The 19539-nt window shown below is 53.1% G+C and overlaps 1 protein-coding gene across 1 annotated transcript; it reads right to left on the bottom strand.

The window, feature by feature from the left end:
• Window positions 1-454: 454 nt before the first annotated feature.
• On the bottom strand, window positions 455-13131 carry PDGFB (platelet derived growth factor subunit B). Its single transcript, XM_042890341.1, has 7 exons — window positions 12260-13131; window positions 7620-7716; window positions 4813-4896; window positions 4384-4589; window positions 2550-2691; window positions 2092-2259; window positions 455-1137 (listed from the first exon to the last, which is right to left on the bottom strand). Exons 1-6 carry the CDS (start codon window positions 12347-12349, stop codon window positions 2123-2125), a joined length of 756 nt encoding a protein of 251 aa, XP_042746275.1. The 5' UTR covers window positions 12350-13131; the 3' UTR covers window positions 455-1137; window positions 2092-2122.
• Window positions 13132-19539: the final 6408 nt, after the last annotated feature.

The following is a 19539-nucleotide window of genomic DNA, read 5'->3' as shown; positions in this document are numbered from 1 at the left end:
ATCTGCCTGTCTCGGCCCCAAACACGCAGGCAATGAGCAGTGCAATGCCAACCCAATAGAGCCAACGGCAACGCGTGCCTCCAAACTGCCCACCGCCAGGAATGAAATCCATTTAAGAACATATATATATATATTTATATAGGTATGTATAAATACGCACGCACACGCACACACACGTATACATATACACACATAGACACGCGCACACATACAGAGCAAATTGAAAAAATACTCTGAGTCCAAGCCTGGAAAGTTGAGTTCTCCACCAGCATGTGCAAAGACAGCTCCTCGGCAGGGCCGGGGCACGGGGACGGCTCTGCCGCCGGCTGCTCCTTCCCCTCGGTCGGAACACCTTCCAGTCAGCACCAGGAGCAGGAGAGGAAAAGGGAGGGAATGGCATTTGGCTTCTTTGTTTTCATTTTGCTTTGCTGTTTTTTTTTTTTTTCTTCTGTTCCCCGAGATGTCGTATATTTCAGTGGTTTTGGTTTTTCAAATAAAACATACACACGCACGTTAAAAATAAATCTCTGTCCAGGTAGGGTGATAAAAGTCCATATAGTGCATTTTCCATCATGGGATGCCGTCCGCAGTCTGAGATATGCCTGTGTCAAATCGCAGGTCCAGTGCAAGTGCTGATCTCAGCCGGGCCCCGGCCGTACAGAAACACATGAGGAAGGAAGAAAATGCCCCTTCTTCCTTCAGTCCATTCATTTTCCTCCTCCCCACAGTAAGGATTTGGCCCCACTCTCCTTTTCACATTTTCCATCCTGTCCACCTGAGCAGGGAGGGCATTGTCCTGTCCTTGTTGACTGTTGGGGGGTTTGTGGTTTCATTTCTACTTTGTTCTTTTCTCATATGTATATATATATATATATATATGTATATATATATAAGCTGTGTTTGTCTTTTTTTTTTTCTTTTTTTTGGTTGTTTTTTGTTTTGTTTTGTTTTTTTTCTGTAAAACTTTAAAATGTTAATAAATGAAAGAAGGGAGAGGCTTCGGTAGGAGAAGGTCCACTGATGGAAAGGGAAGCACCATTTGCCGCCTGAATCAGTCGTTGAGGCAGACTGGCAAAGAGGAAAAGTTATCACTCCAAGGACCCCATGGGGGCAATACAGCAAATATATTAAATAAACCTGGAGGGCAAACAAAAACAGGCACAGCATTAGGATAAAGTATCACAGAATCATTAAGGTTGGAAAAGGTCTCTAAGATCATCCAGTCCAACTGCAAGCCCATCCCCATGCCCACTGACCACATCCCTCAGTGCCACATCCAGACGGTTCTGGAACACCTCCAGGGACGGTGACTGCACCACCTCCCTGGGCAGCCTATAACGCTCTGCCATTTCCTCCGGAAATGCTCAAGTACCAAACAGAAGAGCTCAGGAGGGCTTTTGACATTCTTTGTATTTCCTTCTAGATAGTTCAAGCCAGAGCTGAGCTGATCTGTTCCCAGATACCAAGAGTCATTGTCCCCCTGTCCTGAGTGGGGCACGGCCCAGGCTCCTCCAAACAGCTGTGGCGGGGTGAAATTCTTCTGATGATGAGGGAATTACTCCTGTTTACACAAGTCAGAGAGAGAAGAATCAGGCCTTGGACTGACAAAGTCCAGATCTATTGCCTGAGATTCCAGCTCTTCTTTCCCTGGTGTGACCTCTCTCAAGCACACAGGCTTCCCGCTAGGAGAGGGATGAACCAAGCGCTTTGCTGCTTCGGAGTCCTTCTGCCAACTAAACTAATGAAATGAAAGGAAAAGGGATCCCCAGAGCAACATTAATTCTCTTCTTTCAACAGAGAATCAATAGAGAAAGGAGAACAGGAGCTGTTCCACAGAAGAGATGAATAACACAGATCCCACGGGAATTTAGGTGTGGAGAGAAGTTGGGCTTGCTGTCTGCCTTTAAGGGAGGCAAAGGGGAGGCTGAAACCCAAGAGCCACAAAGCCATACATGGAACATGTGCACTGGGCTGTTCCCACGCTCAGGTCCTGCTGCAGGCCCATGCTGAGTTGCTGTAGGTGCTGTGGGAAGGGTCCAAGGCACCAGGACAGAACCCTGACCCAGGGAAAAACAGCTTGCTGTCACTTGCCTTGTTCTCTCTCTCTCCCCTGCCAGCACTTCTATGCTATGAGGATTTCTTTCAGCACTTTCTTATCGTTGACATGCTTGTATTTCTTGTGTTTTCTCTTCTGTGCTAGCGGCCGGCGTACCCGCTTCCTCTGGGAGATGGCGGCTGTGGTGAACGACGGCGACAAGCCTGCCAAAAGAGAAGGGAGAGCATACAGAGTGGGGAAGCTGGATTCATGCTGGAGTGCCTTTCCCCACATACTGTCACCAAAGAGGTCTGCAGTCTCACCCAATCCCACCTCCTGCTGTAAGCAGAGCTGCCACCCACCAGCTCCAACCTGGCCTTGAACCTCCAGGGATGGGGCACCACTGCTTCTCCGGGCAGCCTGTGCCAGCGCCTCACCGCCCAGCACCCAGCATGGAGGAGCTCATTCCTCTCTCCCCAGCCTTCCCCTGCACTACAAAGGCTGAAGTCCTTACGTCTCTGCTCACGGGGTGCTGGCCGGCTGCTCCTGGGGGGCGGCCGGGACACTGCTTCACACCGGCACTGCACATGGTCCTCCAAAGGCACAACGACTTTTTTGAATACTGGCTTCTTCTGGACAAACTCGATCTTGTTCACCTATTTGAAGAGAGATGCAGCCCAAAGATGAACGTGGCTGTAGCTCCCGCTCTGCAAAAATCATCAGTGTCTGTACACTTACACACTGGCTCTCTTCCTATCAGGGCAAAAGGCAGCGGAGAGCACACAGTTTGAGACCAGGGGTGGTGTATATAGAGCTAATTTTGCACACACCAGCAGGGCAGAGCTAAACTTGGATTTGACTGCTTGTTTCTCCCATTCCTAACCTGTCCCTGCTGCTGGTGGGGAGAAGAATGCGTGGCTGACCACATGCAGAAACTGTTTGTACGGCCGGGATGGTGTGCACCTGGGGGCAACCAGAATTAATCGCCGCAGGATCCCGCAGGAAGGGCAAAAGGAGAACAGCCTGTGCTCGATGTGAGCAGACATAGCCTCACCAGGCCTGTCTGAATCTGTCTGCATCTCTTTAACAACTCATGGGGCTGAAGCCCTCTGTTTCAGAGGAAGGCGGTGCTCTGGAAATTCCCTCGGACTCTCCACCAGTGCTGACTCAGGGAAGGCTCACACTGCATCCCACCACAGCCTGGGGTTCTCCCACTCTGGGTTTGACCCCATTCAGCTTATCTGACAAGCACACAGCCCCTAAGTGCTCTGCAGCTATAAATAGTTGCATGTGGGATTGAATTCCTGCAAACCCACTGCCCCCAGCAGCATCCCTAGGGCAGCACTGCGGCGGCCACGCTGTTTACCTTTCCTTGAAAGCCCACTCCATGCGCTTCAGACCACACGCTGCTCACTAGACAAACACTTCCAGCCAAACAATAGTGAGACCTCTGTCCTCAAAGAAACCATTTCCAGGTCACTTTTTGTGGCTGGCTTTTGACCTCTCGCTTGCTTTTTCCACAAAAACAACTCCTGCACCCCCTGCTTTTCCCTCATTTCAGCCTGGCTTTTCTGAGAGAGGAATTTCCTGATGAACAGAGCTGCCTGAATGCAATATCTCCCAGTCAGCCTCTGCCTGGGGGAGTCTCCTAAGGCTCAGGCAGGGGATTAATGCGGGATGAGTATTATTTTTAAAAGAGCTGTCTGGGAGGAAGCTGAAAGAAGATCACTGTTAGCAGAGAGGAGGACAGAGAGGTGAGCTGTCAGGTGTCTGTTTTCTTCTGGACTGGCTCAGGAGGTAACTGTGGGGCTGGCAAAGAGGAGAAGCTGCTGCAACACCTGTTGCAGAGGAGGGATGGAGCCTTGACATCACCAAGCCCTCCTCTTTCTGCACTGAAAACAGTTCCTGCAATGAAAGTATCCTGGTTTGTTTGATTTATCATTTGAGTTGGAAAGGACCCTTAAAGGTCATCTCGCCCAACTCCCCTGCAATGAACAGGGATGCTTACAGTTCAGTCAGGGTGCTCAGAGCCCCTCCAGCCTGACCTTGGATGTCTCCAGGGATGGGGCATCCACCACCTCTCTGGGCAGCCTGTGCCAGTGCCTCATCCTGGTTCTTCTGCTCTAACACAGAAGACGAGGCCCTCTCAAGACATAGAAACAGCAAGGGAACACTGCTGCAGTGACAGTTCCCAACTGCTGGACAGCAAAAGCACAGACATCACCATGCCAGAGACTGCAGCACTGTATGGATCATGCAGAACCACGTGACCATAAAGAAAGCATCAGGGAACGGGCAGCTATGCAAGCCTTGCACGAGGGTTTGTGGTTTAGGGAGAGCTGCCTTACCTGGACGTGCCGGACACGAATCTGCATGGGGCGGCACTGCACGTTGCGGTTGTTGCAGCAGCCGGAGCACCGCTGCACCTCCACGCAGGGCGGCCACACCACGAAGTTGGCGTTGGTGCTGTCCACCATGTCGCGGGAGATCTCAAAGACCACCGTCCGCGTCTTGCACTCGGCGAGGACAGCTGGCTCTGCTGCTGCCAGAGCATCTGTGGAGGCCGAGAGGAGGAGGGAGGATGAAAGAGGCTGTGCAACTGTTATCAACCTGCTGCAGCCATCAGTGGGGAGAGGAACAGAGCCCATATGGCTTTGCCACACTCACGTGCTCTTCCCCTTTGCTCACCTGCCAACCTCCCTCCTGGAAACAGTGCCTCCACATGTACTATAATCTGTACCCCAGCACACATATGAGGTGCAGCACCCCACACTCACCAAGGCTTCGCCTCTCTCGAGCCAGGGACGCATGGTTTTGGCTGGGCTGAGTTGCATTCAGGTCCAGGCTAGAGCTGTCTTGCTCTGCAAAAGGAAGGAGAAAGTTGGTAGTAGTGGGTAGAGGTAGGAGAAGAATCATAGAATCATGAGGGTTGGAAAGATCACTGTGATCATCTAGTCCAACCATTGGGCACTGGTGCTTTGCCCACCAAATACAGTGCAGTGGTATGGGCCAAGGCCCTGGGGTGTCATGCATGTGTAAATGCACAGCAAAATCACAGCTATGACCTGAAGTGGGAAAGGAGCAGCCAAGAGGTTCAGATTGGTCTTCTGCAACCAGGATGTGGCAAGCAGGTTCACAGCCCAGCTTAAGAATCTCTAGGCTAGAGTCAGTTTGATAGCAGAACATGAAAGTGAAGCTAAAATGGCTGTTTTTCCCCTCTACTGCTCTATGGTAAGCTGCAGGAGCAGGAGGTAGTTCTGTCAAAGATGGGAGAGGAAAGCAGATCGCATTCAGCCCGGCTCTGTGCAGGGCCCTCCCACCCCTCCACTTTTTCCCATAGGAAGTGCTGAATAGAGAAATGCCCATAGTCCCTACGGAGCACTCCAACATGCAGCCCCTCCTGAGCTATGGACAATGGCTGTGCTCAGAGATAGCTCCCACCCGGCCACAGCTCTTTCCTTCTCTGGCCTGCTTTAGCAGCTGAAGGAAGCTGAATGGACGTCAGCATCGAGGGAGCAATATTCTTACAGGAGATCTGGGCCAGTGGAAGATCTCTGTTTATCAGATATGCGCTGGAGCAGACTTCCCATACCCATCCCATCCCATCCCTCTTCCTCAGCGCTATCTGAGCCCTCCCAGTAGGGATGTTGCTCTCTGCTCAGCTCTGAAGCAGCTACTGAAGGATTTGGGTTATGTGCACAGAGGCTGCATACATGAGGAGGAATTGTGTCTGTTCAGCCAACACCTGTGCATGAGGGGAACTCCCTTCAGAGTGTCTGGAGAGGTGTGATCACTTCTGGGTCAACATTTATTTCATCCAGAGGCAGACACCCAGAATCTGGTGGGCTTTATAAGGACCTACAGATCTCCAAGGGCTACAGAGGGTGTTTGGGTGACTGGCTTAAGTGTCCACAGCTAGCCAGTGTTAATGGAGATGACTCCCACCCAACACACCTTAGTTGTTGGGTCTATGGGAGTTTTTAAGGTCAGGAAAGAAACGTCTCAGTCCACTTGGCTCCTGGAATTCCTGATCCTGGCTCTCTGTGTCCCTGTGCTCAATGCCAGGAACCTCAAGTGAAACTGATGACTCCAAGCTCTCTAGCCTGCTCTGTACCCTTTGGCTCTCCAAGCCAGCAAGAGACTGCTCGCTGTATTTCTCAGCCTTGAAGGCAGCTGGTGGCTGCGATAGAGATGTATCTGTTCCTTGGGCACCGGGAGATGACAGACAGACAGCATGCATCTCCCCACCCCTCCATCCTGCATTTCATCCAGCGAGGGTGGGGGCTGCCTTTTGTGCAAAGGTTAAGCTGATGAGAGGAGAGGGAGGGAGAAAAATAGCAACAACTGTTGACTCGAAACAAATCTCCTATTGAAAAAGCGAGTCCCTCCCTCTTCAGGTTGTCCTTCTACACGCCGGGCCGGCACCGAAGAGGCTCGGGGCGGGGTGGGGGGGAACCGGCTTGGGACAATCAATCCGGAGGGGCTAATTTTGGAAGTTGCCCCATTGTGCGGCTGGTGGATGAGGAGGAGGGAACGGGCGAGGGCAGGGAGCGGCCGTGGCGGTGGTGGGGAGCCTCGTCGCCTCTTTCTAAGGCAAACAATAGCAGAACGCAGCTGGTGCCCTCCCCCTCGCGTTCCCCCCCCCTGCCCCTCCAGGGCCGTTTTGAAAGGCAGCGGGAATGCTTTTGAGACTGCGCCAGTGGTTGGACTGGCATAGGAAACAAAAGCAGGAAATTCTGTTCCCCCGTAGATAGTGTCTCGGCAAGGATTACAAAGCTCCAAACAGACAAAACACGAGAAAGAAGGCGAGCTGGGGGGGGCCGGGGGACGACAGGCGGGAGCAGGGTTAGAATAGAAAGGAATTTGCTCTGAAGAGACCGTTTATAAATAAATTCCTGGGCCAGCCCAGCCGCCGTGGCGCGTGCTCCAATTCCCACACGTGCCGACCCCTGCGCGCTCCATCGCTCTGCGCCAAGTGACCCCGCGGCACTGCAGCCCCCGGAGCTCTTATCTGGGGGCAGGAGGTGAGGCAGGGCTACCCCGGCCAACCCGATTTCACCCCCGGGCACGTGGCTTCTCTTGCAAGCTCAAGCGGAGAATCGTTCAGCGCTCTTTCTCCTGCTTCCACCTCGCCTTTCTCCACCTCCCAACTTGACCCTTGGCCAGAGCGAGCCGTGCTGCATGTGCGTCTTGCAAGGTGAGAAGTGCTGGCCCGTGTTCCAAGTACTCCCCCCCTCACACATCCCCTACCATTTTTGTAGACCTGGCAGGTTTGGAGATCCACAGAAGCATCTACTTGTCTAACTCCCATAGGTTCAGGGGGATTAGGTATGTAAATGCCCAGGGCTCAGACCCTGAGTGGTTAAGGAATTACAGAATCATGGAAATACAGAATTTAGAATGGCTTGGATTCGAAGGGACCTCAAAGATCATCGAGTTCCAACCCCAACATGGGCGTGCTCCTGGTTGCTGCATTGATAGTGGGGTATGAGGGAGTGCGCCTGCAGGAAGATGGATTGCTCCCCCCCTTCTCCCGAAAGAGCAAAGGAAAGAGAGAGGAGTGTTTGGTGAAGAGGAGATTTACCTACGGAGTCTATCCGCAGGGCACGCTGGAGGTCACTGATGGAGCGCACGGAGCTGCCACCCAAAATCTCATAAATATCTTCAGGTATGGGGTCCCCCTGCCAGATGACAAGAAAAAAAAAAGAAGGAAAATGAGCATTAGAGGGGTGATGTGCAAGTGCTGCATCATGGAGTGTGGGGAGTCGAAGCAGCGTGGGGAAAGCTCAGCAGAACCAGTGATATAGTAAGAAAGACACAGCCTCATGAAAGTATGAACCTGAAACCACTACCAAAGTGGTTGGTAGACCCTAAAAAATGCAAGGAAATGCCACAGCTCTGCAGCGAAGTCCTGAGCACGACAAATGCAGTCAGCAATGCTTCCTCCTCCGGTACCGTATGACTTCTCCAGGTGGCCCCTCATTCCTGCTGCCTGCAGTACAGGCGTTTTAACAGACTTCCCTTACGCTATCAGATAAAACCTTCCCAATATTTCCCTCCGTTATGAAACTCCCTCGCAGGCTTTGTGAGATTACCGGGTGTATGTGCGTGTGCATGCGCGTGTTTTCAAACCACAGCGGCCCAATTATATCCACCATTTGCATACTCTTAAAAAACAGAGCTTTGGGGCGGAGAGGCACAAGGACCTTTGCAGCTGAGCTCGCAGCTCGGGCGCAACTGCAAACAGTGCTGGGAGGACAACAGGGATGGGCAGAGGAGCTGGTTTGGGACGTCACCAGGTGCTGGTGCCAACAACCTGAAGTCACCAGGTCTGTAGACATCCGATGACAGACCTGCAGGCAGGTGCAACACTATCAATCTCTTGGGAATCTTACGCAACCTTAAATGGGTCCAGTTGGCAGCACACAAGGCAACAACAAAGGAGTGGTGTGGGAAAGCAAGCACTGATTGAAGCACACTTCCGAAAGAGGATAAAAAGAGAGGAGGAAAGTGCTGGCCGGAGTGTTTGCTTAGCTCCTAGCTTTCTCCATTCAGGGCTACTCATGTGGAAAAGCAGCTCTTTCAGCGGGGTGCTGGATGCCTCTGGAGGCACAGCCCCGAGCTGTGCCCTGTAACTGAGAGCAGAGCTTGGCTCGTGCGCCTGCGAAGCATCAGGATTTTCATGTGGGCTTTTATGGGCGGTCAGTGGCATGTGTGTGGTCCCTCCGGTGCAGTGGTGCTCCTTCCCTGCATGGGTTCAGGGCGGAACGTTTCTTTTCTGCCTGGGGAAAAGCAGCAGGTGGGTGGCACAATCCCAAACACATGGATCCTTTGGCCACCCACCCATCACCTCTACTGATAGGGCAGTGGGAGTGCTCCCATCCCACTGAGCGGGTACTTCATATGGTGACAAATGTGCTGAATGCTATGAGACAGAAACCTCCTGGGACAGATGTCAGGTGCACAGCTGGACCCACTAGTCAGAGCCCCTTGAGCCCTGCATGCATGGGGCAACACAAGCAGGGATGGTGCAGGGTGACCCCCTCAAGCCTCTGTGCCCCGCTCTGTCCCTGTCACATCTCACAGCAGGTCTGGATGCAGATTTCAGAGCCCCAGGCATCACTTCTTCAGCCTCCGTGATGGATGCACAGCAAGGGAGTGACTCACATCATTCAGGGATCACTGAATCGCTGCGCAATGAAGATGCCTTCTGACAACCCCGTGGTGTGAGAACTAACAGGACCAGCAGCCCAGCAATGAGAGCTCTGGGGCACCTCCCCAACCTGTGCCATGCATGGTGCAAAGCAGTCATTTGCAATTCTCAGCACCAGGTGGTGAAATGCTCTTTAGTGCTTGCACCTGTCAGCTGAGAGCATTTGTGCATGAACACTGCTGTGCACTGATGCCCCTGCTCCTTCCTGATACTTAATACGTGTAGGAAATGGGACTTTTATTTTAGACTCCACCACCCGCTGGGGGAGAGCATCGGTAGGTGTGACAAGGTTGGGTGTCACCTTGCTGCTGCCTCCTGAGCCCAACCAAGGGCTGCACACCTGGGAGTACCTGGTGCGGAGGTTTTAGGGTCCAGCACCACCTGATCCCATGGGGTCGGGAGGTGGGGAGCAGTGAAGGAGGAGGGATTCCCAGCAGCACAGCCCAAGCAGCTGGTGCTTTTCCTGCTTAACAGCTCCTCGGAGTTATTTGTCTAACACAGGTTAACAATCTTCTTTTTTTTAACTGTGCGGCAGATCAAAGAAGACTTTTGTCTCAATGGACTCCTGGCTGGCTGTCAAGTGCCCCAAGGCCTGGCCCCATATTCCTGCATGGCTGCTGAATTCCTAGAAGAAAGCAAGTTTGTTTTTCCCCTCCCTCCCTCCCTCCCTCTGCCTCCAGTGCCAGGCTCTCCCCCGAACTACACCCGCAGGGATGTCCCCTCCCCTTTTCCCAGTGCCATGCATGTCCTACAGCAGAGCCATGCGCAGGTTGTGGGTGCAAGGACAGGACCTCCTCCCAGATCTCAGCAGCTGGGGTTGCTGTGAACCCGCATGCACACAGCCACAAGCTGCCTCTGTCCTATGTCACCGTAAAATTAGCCTTGCCCCCAGCCCCACCACTTCTGGAGCTTTCTGCCAACGTAGGATTTTGAGTACTGGGGATGCTAAAAGGTTCAATGTACAGGCAAGAGCTGCTGAGTCCTTCCTGGTGGTGCAGCATCTCTATGACTAGCAGAGGTAGTATGGAGAAGAGACTGCAACAGGGAGGGAAGGGAGACCCTCCAAGCCTGGAGAAAGAAGCTGAGGACATGCTCAAGCACTCTTTCTGGGCACTGTTTCTATATACCCATGTGCTGGTCTCAGGTAGGGGAACACCCAGCTATCTGCTCCTCTGCCCAGCAAAGGAAACTTTCTGAGAATTTCCATGCTGACTATGCCAAGGGTCATGGCAGGAGGGGACAACTCTCCTTGCAAGAACCACTTTCAGGTGGGATGCTGCCATGGCACAAAGCACGGGTCCTGGCTCCGTCCACCAGCTTACCCCTGCCGTGCCATCCATCCATCCATCCACCCATCCATCCATCACTGGCTGCCTTAGCTTTCAGTGTCCTTGTCACTCCCTTATGCTTGGGATGAGCCCTGTCACCTCCCAGCAGGAAGAGGCACGGCAGAACCCAAGCTACCTTGCTGAATGCTCAGCCGCACCCCATTCCTTGGGAATTCCAGAAAGCCCTGCCAACAGGGCTTCACCCAGGCAAAGCCACGCCTGGCTCAGCCCATCTCCGTAAATGTTGCAAGGCAGCTATTGCAGCCCGTGGGGCAAATGCATATCAGTTTGCATCCTCACTTTCCAACTGGCAAATATTTTCCCGCTGGGGCGCTGTGCTCCCGCTCCCTCCCTCTGAAGGGGCTCCAGGGCCCTCCAGCTCCCAATGGGTGTTATGGAAAAGGGAGAGGGACTGGGGAGACCCTGTCTCAGTCTCTGCTGCACTGTCCCTGGCAGGGCTGAGTGTGGGTGCAAGCCCCCCCTGGAGCCTGTTTGCAGCCTGGTAGCAGTCATACTGTGCTTCTGATGCGGAGGTGACATGCCACCATTGAAGCAGATGCTGGGACTGACTGAGCTCTGGCACAGACTGTCCAGGGAGGTGGTGCAGTCACCGTCCCTGGAGGTGTTCCAGAACCGTGTGGATGTGGCACTGATGGTCAGTAGGCATGGTGGAGATGGGCTGGAGGTTGGACTGGGTGATTTTAGAGGTCTTTTCCAACGTTAATGATTCTGTGATTCTGCCTGCTCATGCAGAAGCCTTCTCAGTTCTCCAGTCATAAAATGATAAATGTCACTATTCCTCCTAAGAAACCCAGAGGAGAACCAGAATTGCCAAACTCTAACCCTGCATATCAGCAGGGCCCTGGGATTGGGCACATCTGCCCTACCCCAGCACCAACCAGAGCTGATGTTTGGTATTGCATAGAAGAGCAAAATCTGAGCCACTCATAGAGGAAATGTCATCTTCTGCCAAAAACAAACTTAACCACTGGGCAGCCCGCAGCTCTAGCTGCTTCCCTTTGTGGCTTAGGCAAAACGGGCCTCTGGGGTGGTGATGCCATCATCTGGTCCCTTCCCTGCCACCCATGAATGGGACTGCCTGAAAATGGAGAAGGAAAAGGCAGACATGATGCAAAGGGAGGAAAGTTGGGGTGGAGGATTGAGCTGAGCTACTCATTGACACATGGCTTGGTTGTCTAGGGCTGCAGTGGGAACTGGGCACTGCATCTTTTTGATCCCTTCAGTCACAGAATTATTTAGATTGCAAAAGCTTTCTAAGATCACCTAGTCCAGCTGCCAGCCCATCCCCACCATGCCCACTGACCACGTCCCTCAGTGCCACATCCACACGGCCCTGGAACACCTCCAGGTACAATGAGTCCACCACCTCCCTGGGAAACCTATGCAGCACCAAAATCCTATGTGAGACCGAAGGACACAGCATGTCTTGGGGTCCCAGGGCTCCAGTTGCCAGGATACCCACAAGGGCAGCCCCTTCCCAGCCCCAGCCCTCACCCATATTCCTGAGGAACTGGGGCAAAACACCCCACAGCCCTCACACCCTGCAGGCACAGCCCTCCCCCATCTGTGGCAGCACAACCGAGATCCCCTCCCCGCATTCCTCCTCCATGCACGCTCCCCACCTCCCCCCGTTTTCCCCCGGGCTCCCTCTATGGGACTCACCTCCAGGCGGGCCAGGGGCAGGGACAGGATGACGGCGAAGACCACGCCGAAATTCATGCCGGCTTCAGGCCCCGCCGGCTGCGGGCACATGGACGGAGAGCCCTGGGAGGGAAGCAGTGGCAGCCGGCCTCAGGCAGCAAGCAGGCTGCCGGTCCCCATCGCCTCAGCACCGGGGGGTGCGGGGAGCAGGGCTGAGGGGCTCTGCTATCTCATAGGGTGGGTGGGGAGAAGCTCCTCTGAGCACCGGGCATCCAGCTATGCGTTCCAATGAGTGGCTCCTTAGCAGGTAGTCCGTGTGCTATTTTCCCTCTTGGTCTTCTTGCTTTCTTAAATGCATGCGCATTGAAAAAGAAGAGCTTTTAGGAACAGGCAGCAGTGTTCTTGGGGAAAAAAAAAAAAAAGATGTATTAAAATAAAAACAACTTTTCCCAAGTTTGCTGCAAAATCCAAAAATAAAGTCTTCCTCAGCGTCTTTCTGTTTTAAAATTCTCCTTTTCTTTCTTCTTGTTCCTCCAGACGTTCCTGCACATTGGATCTTCCCCTTTAGATCAGATCTTCCCCTTTAGATCAGACCTGCCCATTTAGATCGGATCTTCCCCTTTAGATAGGATCCCCACGCCGGGCGCTGGCTCTGGTGCCGTCCCTTTCCCAACACCGGCAATTGGTTTTGCTTTGGTTTGGAGACAGGTGAGGGCAATCAGAGGGGTTTTATTGCTCCGGATTGTGTGTGCAAGCCTCGATGAGCCTCAGAGCCCGGCCACCTCCTGCACCCTGCTGAGGGAAAAGCGAAAAAGTGAAATGCAACGGGAGCAGAGCGAGCTGGTGGGGCTTTATGGCAGCGGCGAGCTGGGAGAGACTGAACTGGCACCCGGGGCTGCCGCTTTTAAAAGGAGAGATGGGTGGAGCATAACTTGCCATCCTCCTCTTCGCCGAGTATCAAGGGAAAAAATCTAGCTGCTGCTGGCTGACAAAATAAAAGTGTGTTCATTGGAATGATTAATTAATTACAAATGACTAACTCTACGATACCCCTTTTAACGTGGCTTGGAGGAACAGGGACGGCAATTCCTTTCTCCTCAGGCAGAGATAAGCAGAGCGGAGTTCCCGGCACGGGAGTTTATTTTTTTGCCCTGGGTTCTTGGGAGCCCGTTTCCCCTGACTCCTTCCCTTGTAATACTTACTGCGAGGAGAGAGCTGGCTTTCATAGCTACATCTCTTTGTGTGCAGGGGGGAAAAAAAAGCAAGGGAAAAAAAAAAAAAAAAAAGCCAGAGAAATCGAAACATTGCTGCAAGGCAATCTGGTGTTGCTCGTGGCACCGGGAGGTGTTTTGCCGCGTGATTATCCCCACAATGTAATAAACATCTGAAGGGAAATTGAGCCAGCAGCTGAGTGCTGGGGGGGGGAGGGAAGGCTGCTAACAGGTGAGTTCAGGAAAGAGTCACAACCTATTGCAAAAACACACGTACGCACGCCCTCTCATGTGCATACGGGCGATCTCCCGGTGCGGAGTTGCACACTCGCAAAGCACACGTCTTTGTGCAGCCTGCTCTGCGCCGACACATTCCTGCAGTGTCATGTACTGCAGGCACCCAGCAGGCGATCGCTCTGCATCCCGAGCATCTCCCTCTCCTCCTCTCTGCTACGTCGCATGCTCGGCTACGTGCAGATTTCATCTCATTCACACATCCCTGAGCATCCATGTGTTCTCCTTCACTCTCCCCCTCTCCCTTCCTTTCTCACATGCGCACACCCTCATGGCCTCATCTCGCAGCATCACACACTCTCTCTCAGACTATCTGGGTTTCTCATGCAGCCAATCCTCTCTGAAACACGCCACCTCACGCCAGCCCTCACATATACACTATGCGAGGTGTCATCGAGCGTCCTTGCACAGTAGGCATGACAACGCCTCCGAGTTGGATAGTTATGCCCCCAACCTGACTTTGGACCCAAGGGTTGGTCTGGAAGGTCATAATGAAGCTGGGGACCCTCTGTAGCTTTCCCTTTCGGAGTCACAGAATTCAGTCGCGAAACGGAAGGACCTTATGGTTGGGCAGCTTGTCAAGATGCCCTTGGGTTGCAAGGGATCAAGATGCCTTTAGGTTGCATAAGATCACAGCAATTGTCCCTACCGTGGAAGACGAGGGGAGGATTTCTCCACCAATGGAGCATTCAGCAGAGCTGTGCCAGTCCCAGAGCCCAGGGAGTCTGCAGGAGTAGAACATGAAGATTGTCCTGGAAGTCCCTCACGTGGCTCAGTCCCAGCCTGAAGCTCAAGTGGGAGGAAGCGGAAATGCAACACATACCTTTGCTCTTGTGTCCACCGCCGGACACTTTAGCAAGGACTTCACCTTAGATGCTCCAGCAGTGCTAGCCCTGTCCCACCTCACATTCCTCTGGGAACTCTCAGAATTCCACTTGTTCTCCATAGCATACTAGTTATTTCTCCAACCCCTCAATGGAGCTGCTGCCCTACTCTCTACCTGGGTTAGATCTGTAAGAGGCTCCAAAAAAAGGATTTGGGAAGGGTCCGGGTCTTCCTCACCTCACTCCAGGTAACACCAGCTGAAGGAAGACTATAACCATAGAGGTCAGTGGGGGAACACTGATGATGGAGGATGGCCAAACCAGCTTCTGGGTGACCCCATAACACGTTTGATGTTCACGATGTGCCCTTCGAGGAGCTCTGAGACAACTTGTGTGGCCTCATTCCAGTTGTGCAAGGCTGCCCCGTGCCATAGTGTTGGCCGCCGTGCCAGGGCAGAACAGCCTGCGCGTGGGAGGGCTGATTAAACTCCTCAGCAGGGAGATCTGTCACCATCAGAGAGGAGAAGGATGAAGCTAGCAGGGAGTGCTGCTAATTTTCTTGCTTGGTAGGAGCAAGAGCTGCTGCAAGGGCCTGCTTTTGGGGGGCTACGTGCTTATTTTTTTTATAATATCCGGCTATGTTACATGTGAGCTGGGATAGAAATAGAGTTATTTATTTTCACGTGGATGATGCAGGGCGGTTTTTAGAAGCTCGACATCAGAAACAAAAAGCTAATCCCCGCCGAATCTCCAGACAGCAAGGAAGAGGATGTTTGGAATTTGACTAATCATCTACCTATGACCCTGCCTGGAAATAGAGCAAGACGATATGCGATATGCTCGGGCTTCAGACGTGTTGCCTTGCTCTTTCTGCTTTTAAGACAGGAACAGATTTTTCTGCAGTGAGGTATTGAGATTCAGACCGTGCCAGTCTCACTCCACCAAGTTCATTGGGGTTGAGATCAGCATGGCCGCACGCACACACTGCTGTGCCCTGAGATTAGCGTTCCCTTTATTCTCTTGCTTTTGTGAAATCAGCTCATGATCTACACTATGAACCCCTAAATTTAATAGGGACCATTATCGTCCCTTCTCATGACCTGTGGGGTGGAGGCCTGCAAAGTCCACCAATGGAGGTCTCAGGAAAACTTTCTTCCCAGACAGAGCGGTGCTGCAGTGGCACAGGCTGCCCAGGGAGGTGGTGGAGTCACCATCCCCAGAAGTGTTCAGAAACCGTGTGGATGTGGCACTGAGGGACATGGTCAGTGGGCATGGTGGGGATGAGCTTACGATTGGACCCGATGGTCCTCATGGTCTTTTCCAACTTTAATAATTCTGTGATTCTCTGATCAGTGCCACAGATGTCACAGCACATGGGCTTGGAGCCCAGCACCGTTGCATTGCAGTGGAAGGTGCTTCAAGGCTACGTAGAGCGGCCACTCCGTGTTCCATTGGAGCACTGCAACCTGACAAGGTGCTGTTGCAACCATGGTAGCTGGCAGTGGCTCCTCGGGCAAACTGCAGCAAACAGGTTTCCTAAGAGCCTGTAGTGATGTTTCTCATTTAAACACTTTCACCACCACAGCAGCTCCTCAGCTGCAAACAGCTGTGCTCATCTCTTCATTTATTTTCTTATCACAAGGGAGGAGGTCAGGACATGCCCTAGGGCAACACGTGGCTCCTTGATGTGGGGCCACCATCCCCTCATCTTACATTGGTGGAAAAAATGATCTACTTGCCACCATCCACAGAGGCATAATTCTAGGGTGATATCTCTTTTTTCCTCCCTCCCCCCTCCTTTTTTTTTGAGTGTTGTGAAACAGCAGGAAACAAAACAGGGTTCACAATGGAAAGCAAGAATCAATCCAAACAACTGAGGTGTTTCAGCCTCTCCGTGATGAATCCTACTTTGCAAAACATCAATGGAAAGAAATTAGGAGGTGTTGACAGCCCGCGTGTAGTCAGCCCGCCCACTCAAGGCACCTAGTTTAGGTGTTGCACTGCTCCCAGGGCAGGGTGAGCCATCCCCCACCTCCTCCCCGTGGCTGCTGTTAATGGAGGGGAGCAGCTTTGCATCAGGAGGTTCTCAGGGTGCATCGGTTTTACGCTAAGGGGGACGGTCTCGTTGGGTTTATCCCAAGCAGAGCCATCAGGATGGAGCTGCCATGGCTTCCTGATGGCTGGGTTTAGTCTATCAGAGGAAGACAGGAGGAAAGGGGAAGAGGAGCGAAGGAAGGAGGCAGAGACAGGCAGGCAGCCTGCTGTTTATATGTGGTGCCTGAGAAAAGCAGAGCCTCAGGGCATGCATGGCTTGCACAATTCGCCTTCTTGCCCTTGGCGCTGGCAGGGAAAGTGCTTTCCAAGGATGAGTAAAGCACTTGACCCCAGGGCAGGGAGTTTGGTGGGACATGCCTGGCTTCCTCCAGGAGCTTCATGGCAGAGGAATTCCTTCTGTCCCTCACCGTGTCTGCCTGCTCACCCCTTCCCAGCAGAAACCTGTCAGCGGTGAGCATGATACATCCCTGGGACAGTGCACTGACCCTGACAGTGGGAGATGGGAGAGAGCTTGTGCCAGTCCATGGGTGAAGGAGAATCAAAGCACCACCATCCACTGCCAACCTGATTGAACTGTGCCTGTTCATTGCAGGAGAGTGGGACTGGCTGACCTATTAGGGTCTCTCCCAGCTCCAATGATTCTATGATTCTAGGAGCATGCAGGTCAAGTAGGATACAGGGATGGAAGGCAAAACTGGGGACACTGATTTCCCATTGCTTTCCTGCAGACATATAACAGGGAGGAGGGAGTGCAGCCTTCTCTGTTCACACCACCAGATATTTCTTCCGCCCCCCCTTCCCCCCCCCCCAAGTTTAGGGTAGAAGGGAACAATTTCCTTACTCTGGCAACCATCCATTATGTCTATGGAGTTGCTCCCCACCCCATTCCCCCTCTCTTTCCTGTTTTGATGAAAGGAAAAAATGTTCTGCTTTCCTTCTTTATTTTTCCAGACTGGTGAATAGCACTCGAAAGGAATTTCTCTCCCTCCCCCTTTTCCCCTCTCCCGGTATAACAAATATATATACGTGTGTGTGAACGCGCCACGCACCGCGGGTCAGCTGCTGTTTTTGACAAGGCATCGGCTATTTTTGTTCCCAGGGCGAGGAGGTGGGCATCCTTCCCCCTTCACAACCCCGGCCCCATCCCTGCCCGCAGCCCCTCCACTCACCTCATCCCATCCTCTGCCCCTGGGTACGCAGTGAGCGGCGGTGGCGGCGGTGAGAAGGAAGCTCGCTGAGCCGGAGTAAAAATAGCCCCAGCAGTTACTCAGCTCAGAACGTAACATGACTCATGATGTGAAATGAAGATATGAGGGTCGAAAACCAAAAGCAAGCGGCTCTGCCTGCCCCTCCACCTGCTATGTGTGTGTGTGCTGAAGCAAGACGAGCTACTAGCCCTGCTGGTGGGGTCAGGGCAGAGAGCAGGCTGGAGAGGGGAAGCCCCATGAGATCCTCCTGCCCACCCAGTTTGGATGTGCCCACCTCAGTCTGGGTGGCTCTGGTGATGCTGCATCCCACTCCCATCAACCTGGCATCAACCACAGGCTCTGCACAGCCATCATCCCAGGCAATGTGCACCCTGCAGCTGCATTGCAACAGCACACATGCAGTCGGGCACCCAGATCGCCAACGGCGATGGGCAGAGGAGCGGGTCGGTGGTCCACCACATGCCCTGTCCTCGTGCTGGGCACACAATAGAGCAGCACCTTGCTATGGGGGTGGGCAGGCCATGGCTATCTGCTGGCGTGTGTAATAAAGGAGGGAGTTTAAAAATAGACTTTGAGCTGCAGTGCCGGAAAGGCAGCGAGACGTATAGAGCGGGTGTGTATTTACCCTGTATTTACACACCCTGCGCCCGCTGCCCCGCTGGCACTGGGACCTCCTACCATGGGGCCCCGCAGCCGGCACTCCCCAGCTTGGATGGGGCACAGGGGGTACCCTGCGGGTAGTGGGACTGAGCAGGTGCCCAAGCATCACTGGAGCAGTGGGATGGGTGCCCCCATCCGCCCCAATGTGCGGCTCCTCCAGCCCCCTGTGCCCAGACAAAGTGGCATCTCTCAGGACAAAGCCTTTCAATAGATCCCCTGCCCTCTGCCCTCTGCCGAACAATGAGAAATCAAGCAATATTGTCCGAGCTGAATAAAAAGATCTAAATTTAGAGTGTCTGATGTGTTCTTGGTTTCCTGCCATGGCTCCCCTCCTCCTTCCCAGCCTCCTGCTCCGCTGCTGCCTGCCCTCAGCACAGAAAGGTTTCTGCTGGGCTGAGATCACCAGCGAGACCCTGTGTCCCCAGCCATGAGACAGAGGGGAATTCCAAGTCCAACTCTATTTCTGCAAGGAGGGAGGGGGAAGCAAGGCATTTTTTTGCCTCACCAGCTTAGATATGCATGGACGGGAGGGAGACTTAAGGTCAGGAAAAAGCGAACGTTCCCACCTCAGCCTGTGGGAATGTGTCATGGTGTCCCTATGCTCCATCCCGGTATCTCTACCTGCAGCCATCCTTGGCCCCAGGCTTTCCCCTTGAAGAGAGCTGCTCCAGCGCTCATGCCAAGGCTTATAGAATCATAGAATCATAGAATCATGGAATCATTACAGTTGGAAAAGGTGTCTAAGATCACCTAGTCCAACGGCCAGCCTGTCCCCACCATGCCCACTGACCACATCCCTCAGTGCCACATCCACACCCACATGGTTCTGGAACACCTCCGGGGATGTCCAGGAGGTGACTGCACCACCTCCCTGGGCAGAATGTGCCGCTGCAGCACCGCTCTTTCTGAGAATAGAATTCTCTGAATTACAATTCTTCCTCATATCCAACCTGAACCTCCCCTGAAGCAACCTGAGGCCATTCCCTCTCAACCTATTGCTGTTACCAGGGAACAGAGTGACCTTCACCTCACCACAGCCTGCTTTCAGG

The sequence above is a fragment of the Lagopus leucura genome, unplaced genomic scaffold, assembly GCF_019238085.1.
Source record: "Lagopus leucura isolate 7727_CA_CO unplaced genomic scaffold, USGS_WTPT01 Super-Scaffold_100159, whole genome shotgun sequence".
NCBI lineage: Eukaryota > Metazoa > Chordata > Aves > Galliformes > Phasianidae > Lagopus > Lagopus leucura.
The sequence above is the reverse complement of the archived record's forward strand: the minus strand, read 5'-3'. Positions and strand labels throughout refer to the sequence as shown.

Excerpts from the sequence above, each read along its gene's own strand:
- PDGFB (XM_042890341.1), bottom strand. The coding sequence starts at position 12,349 with ATGTGCCCGCAGCCGGCGGGGCCTGAAGCCGGCATGAATTTCGGCGTG. Across the intron at positions 4,897-7,619 it reads CCTGCGGATAGACTCCGTAG|AGCAAGACAGCTCTAGCCTG; the intron begins GTAAATCTCCTC and ends TTCCTTTTGCAG. Across the intron at positions 4,590-4,812 it reads TCGAGAGAGGCGAAGCCTTG|ATGCTCTGGCAGCAGCAGAG; the intron begins GTGAGTGTGGGG and ends CGGCCTCCACAG.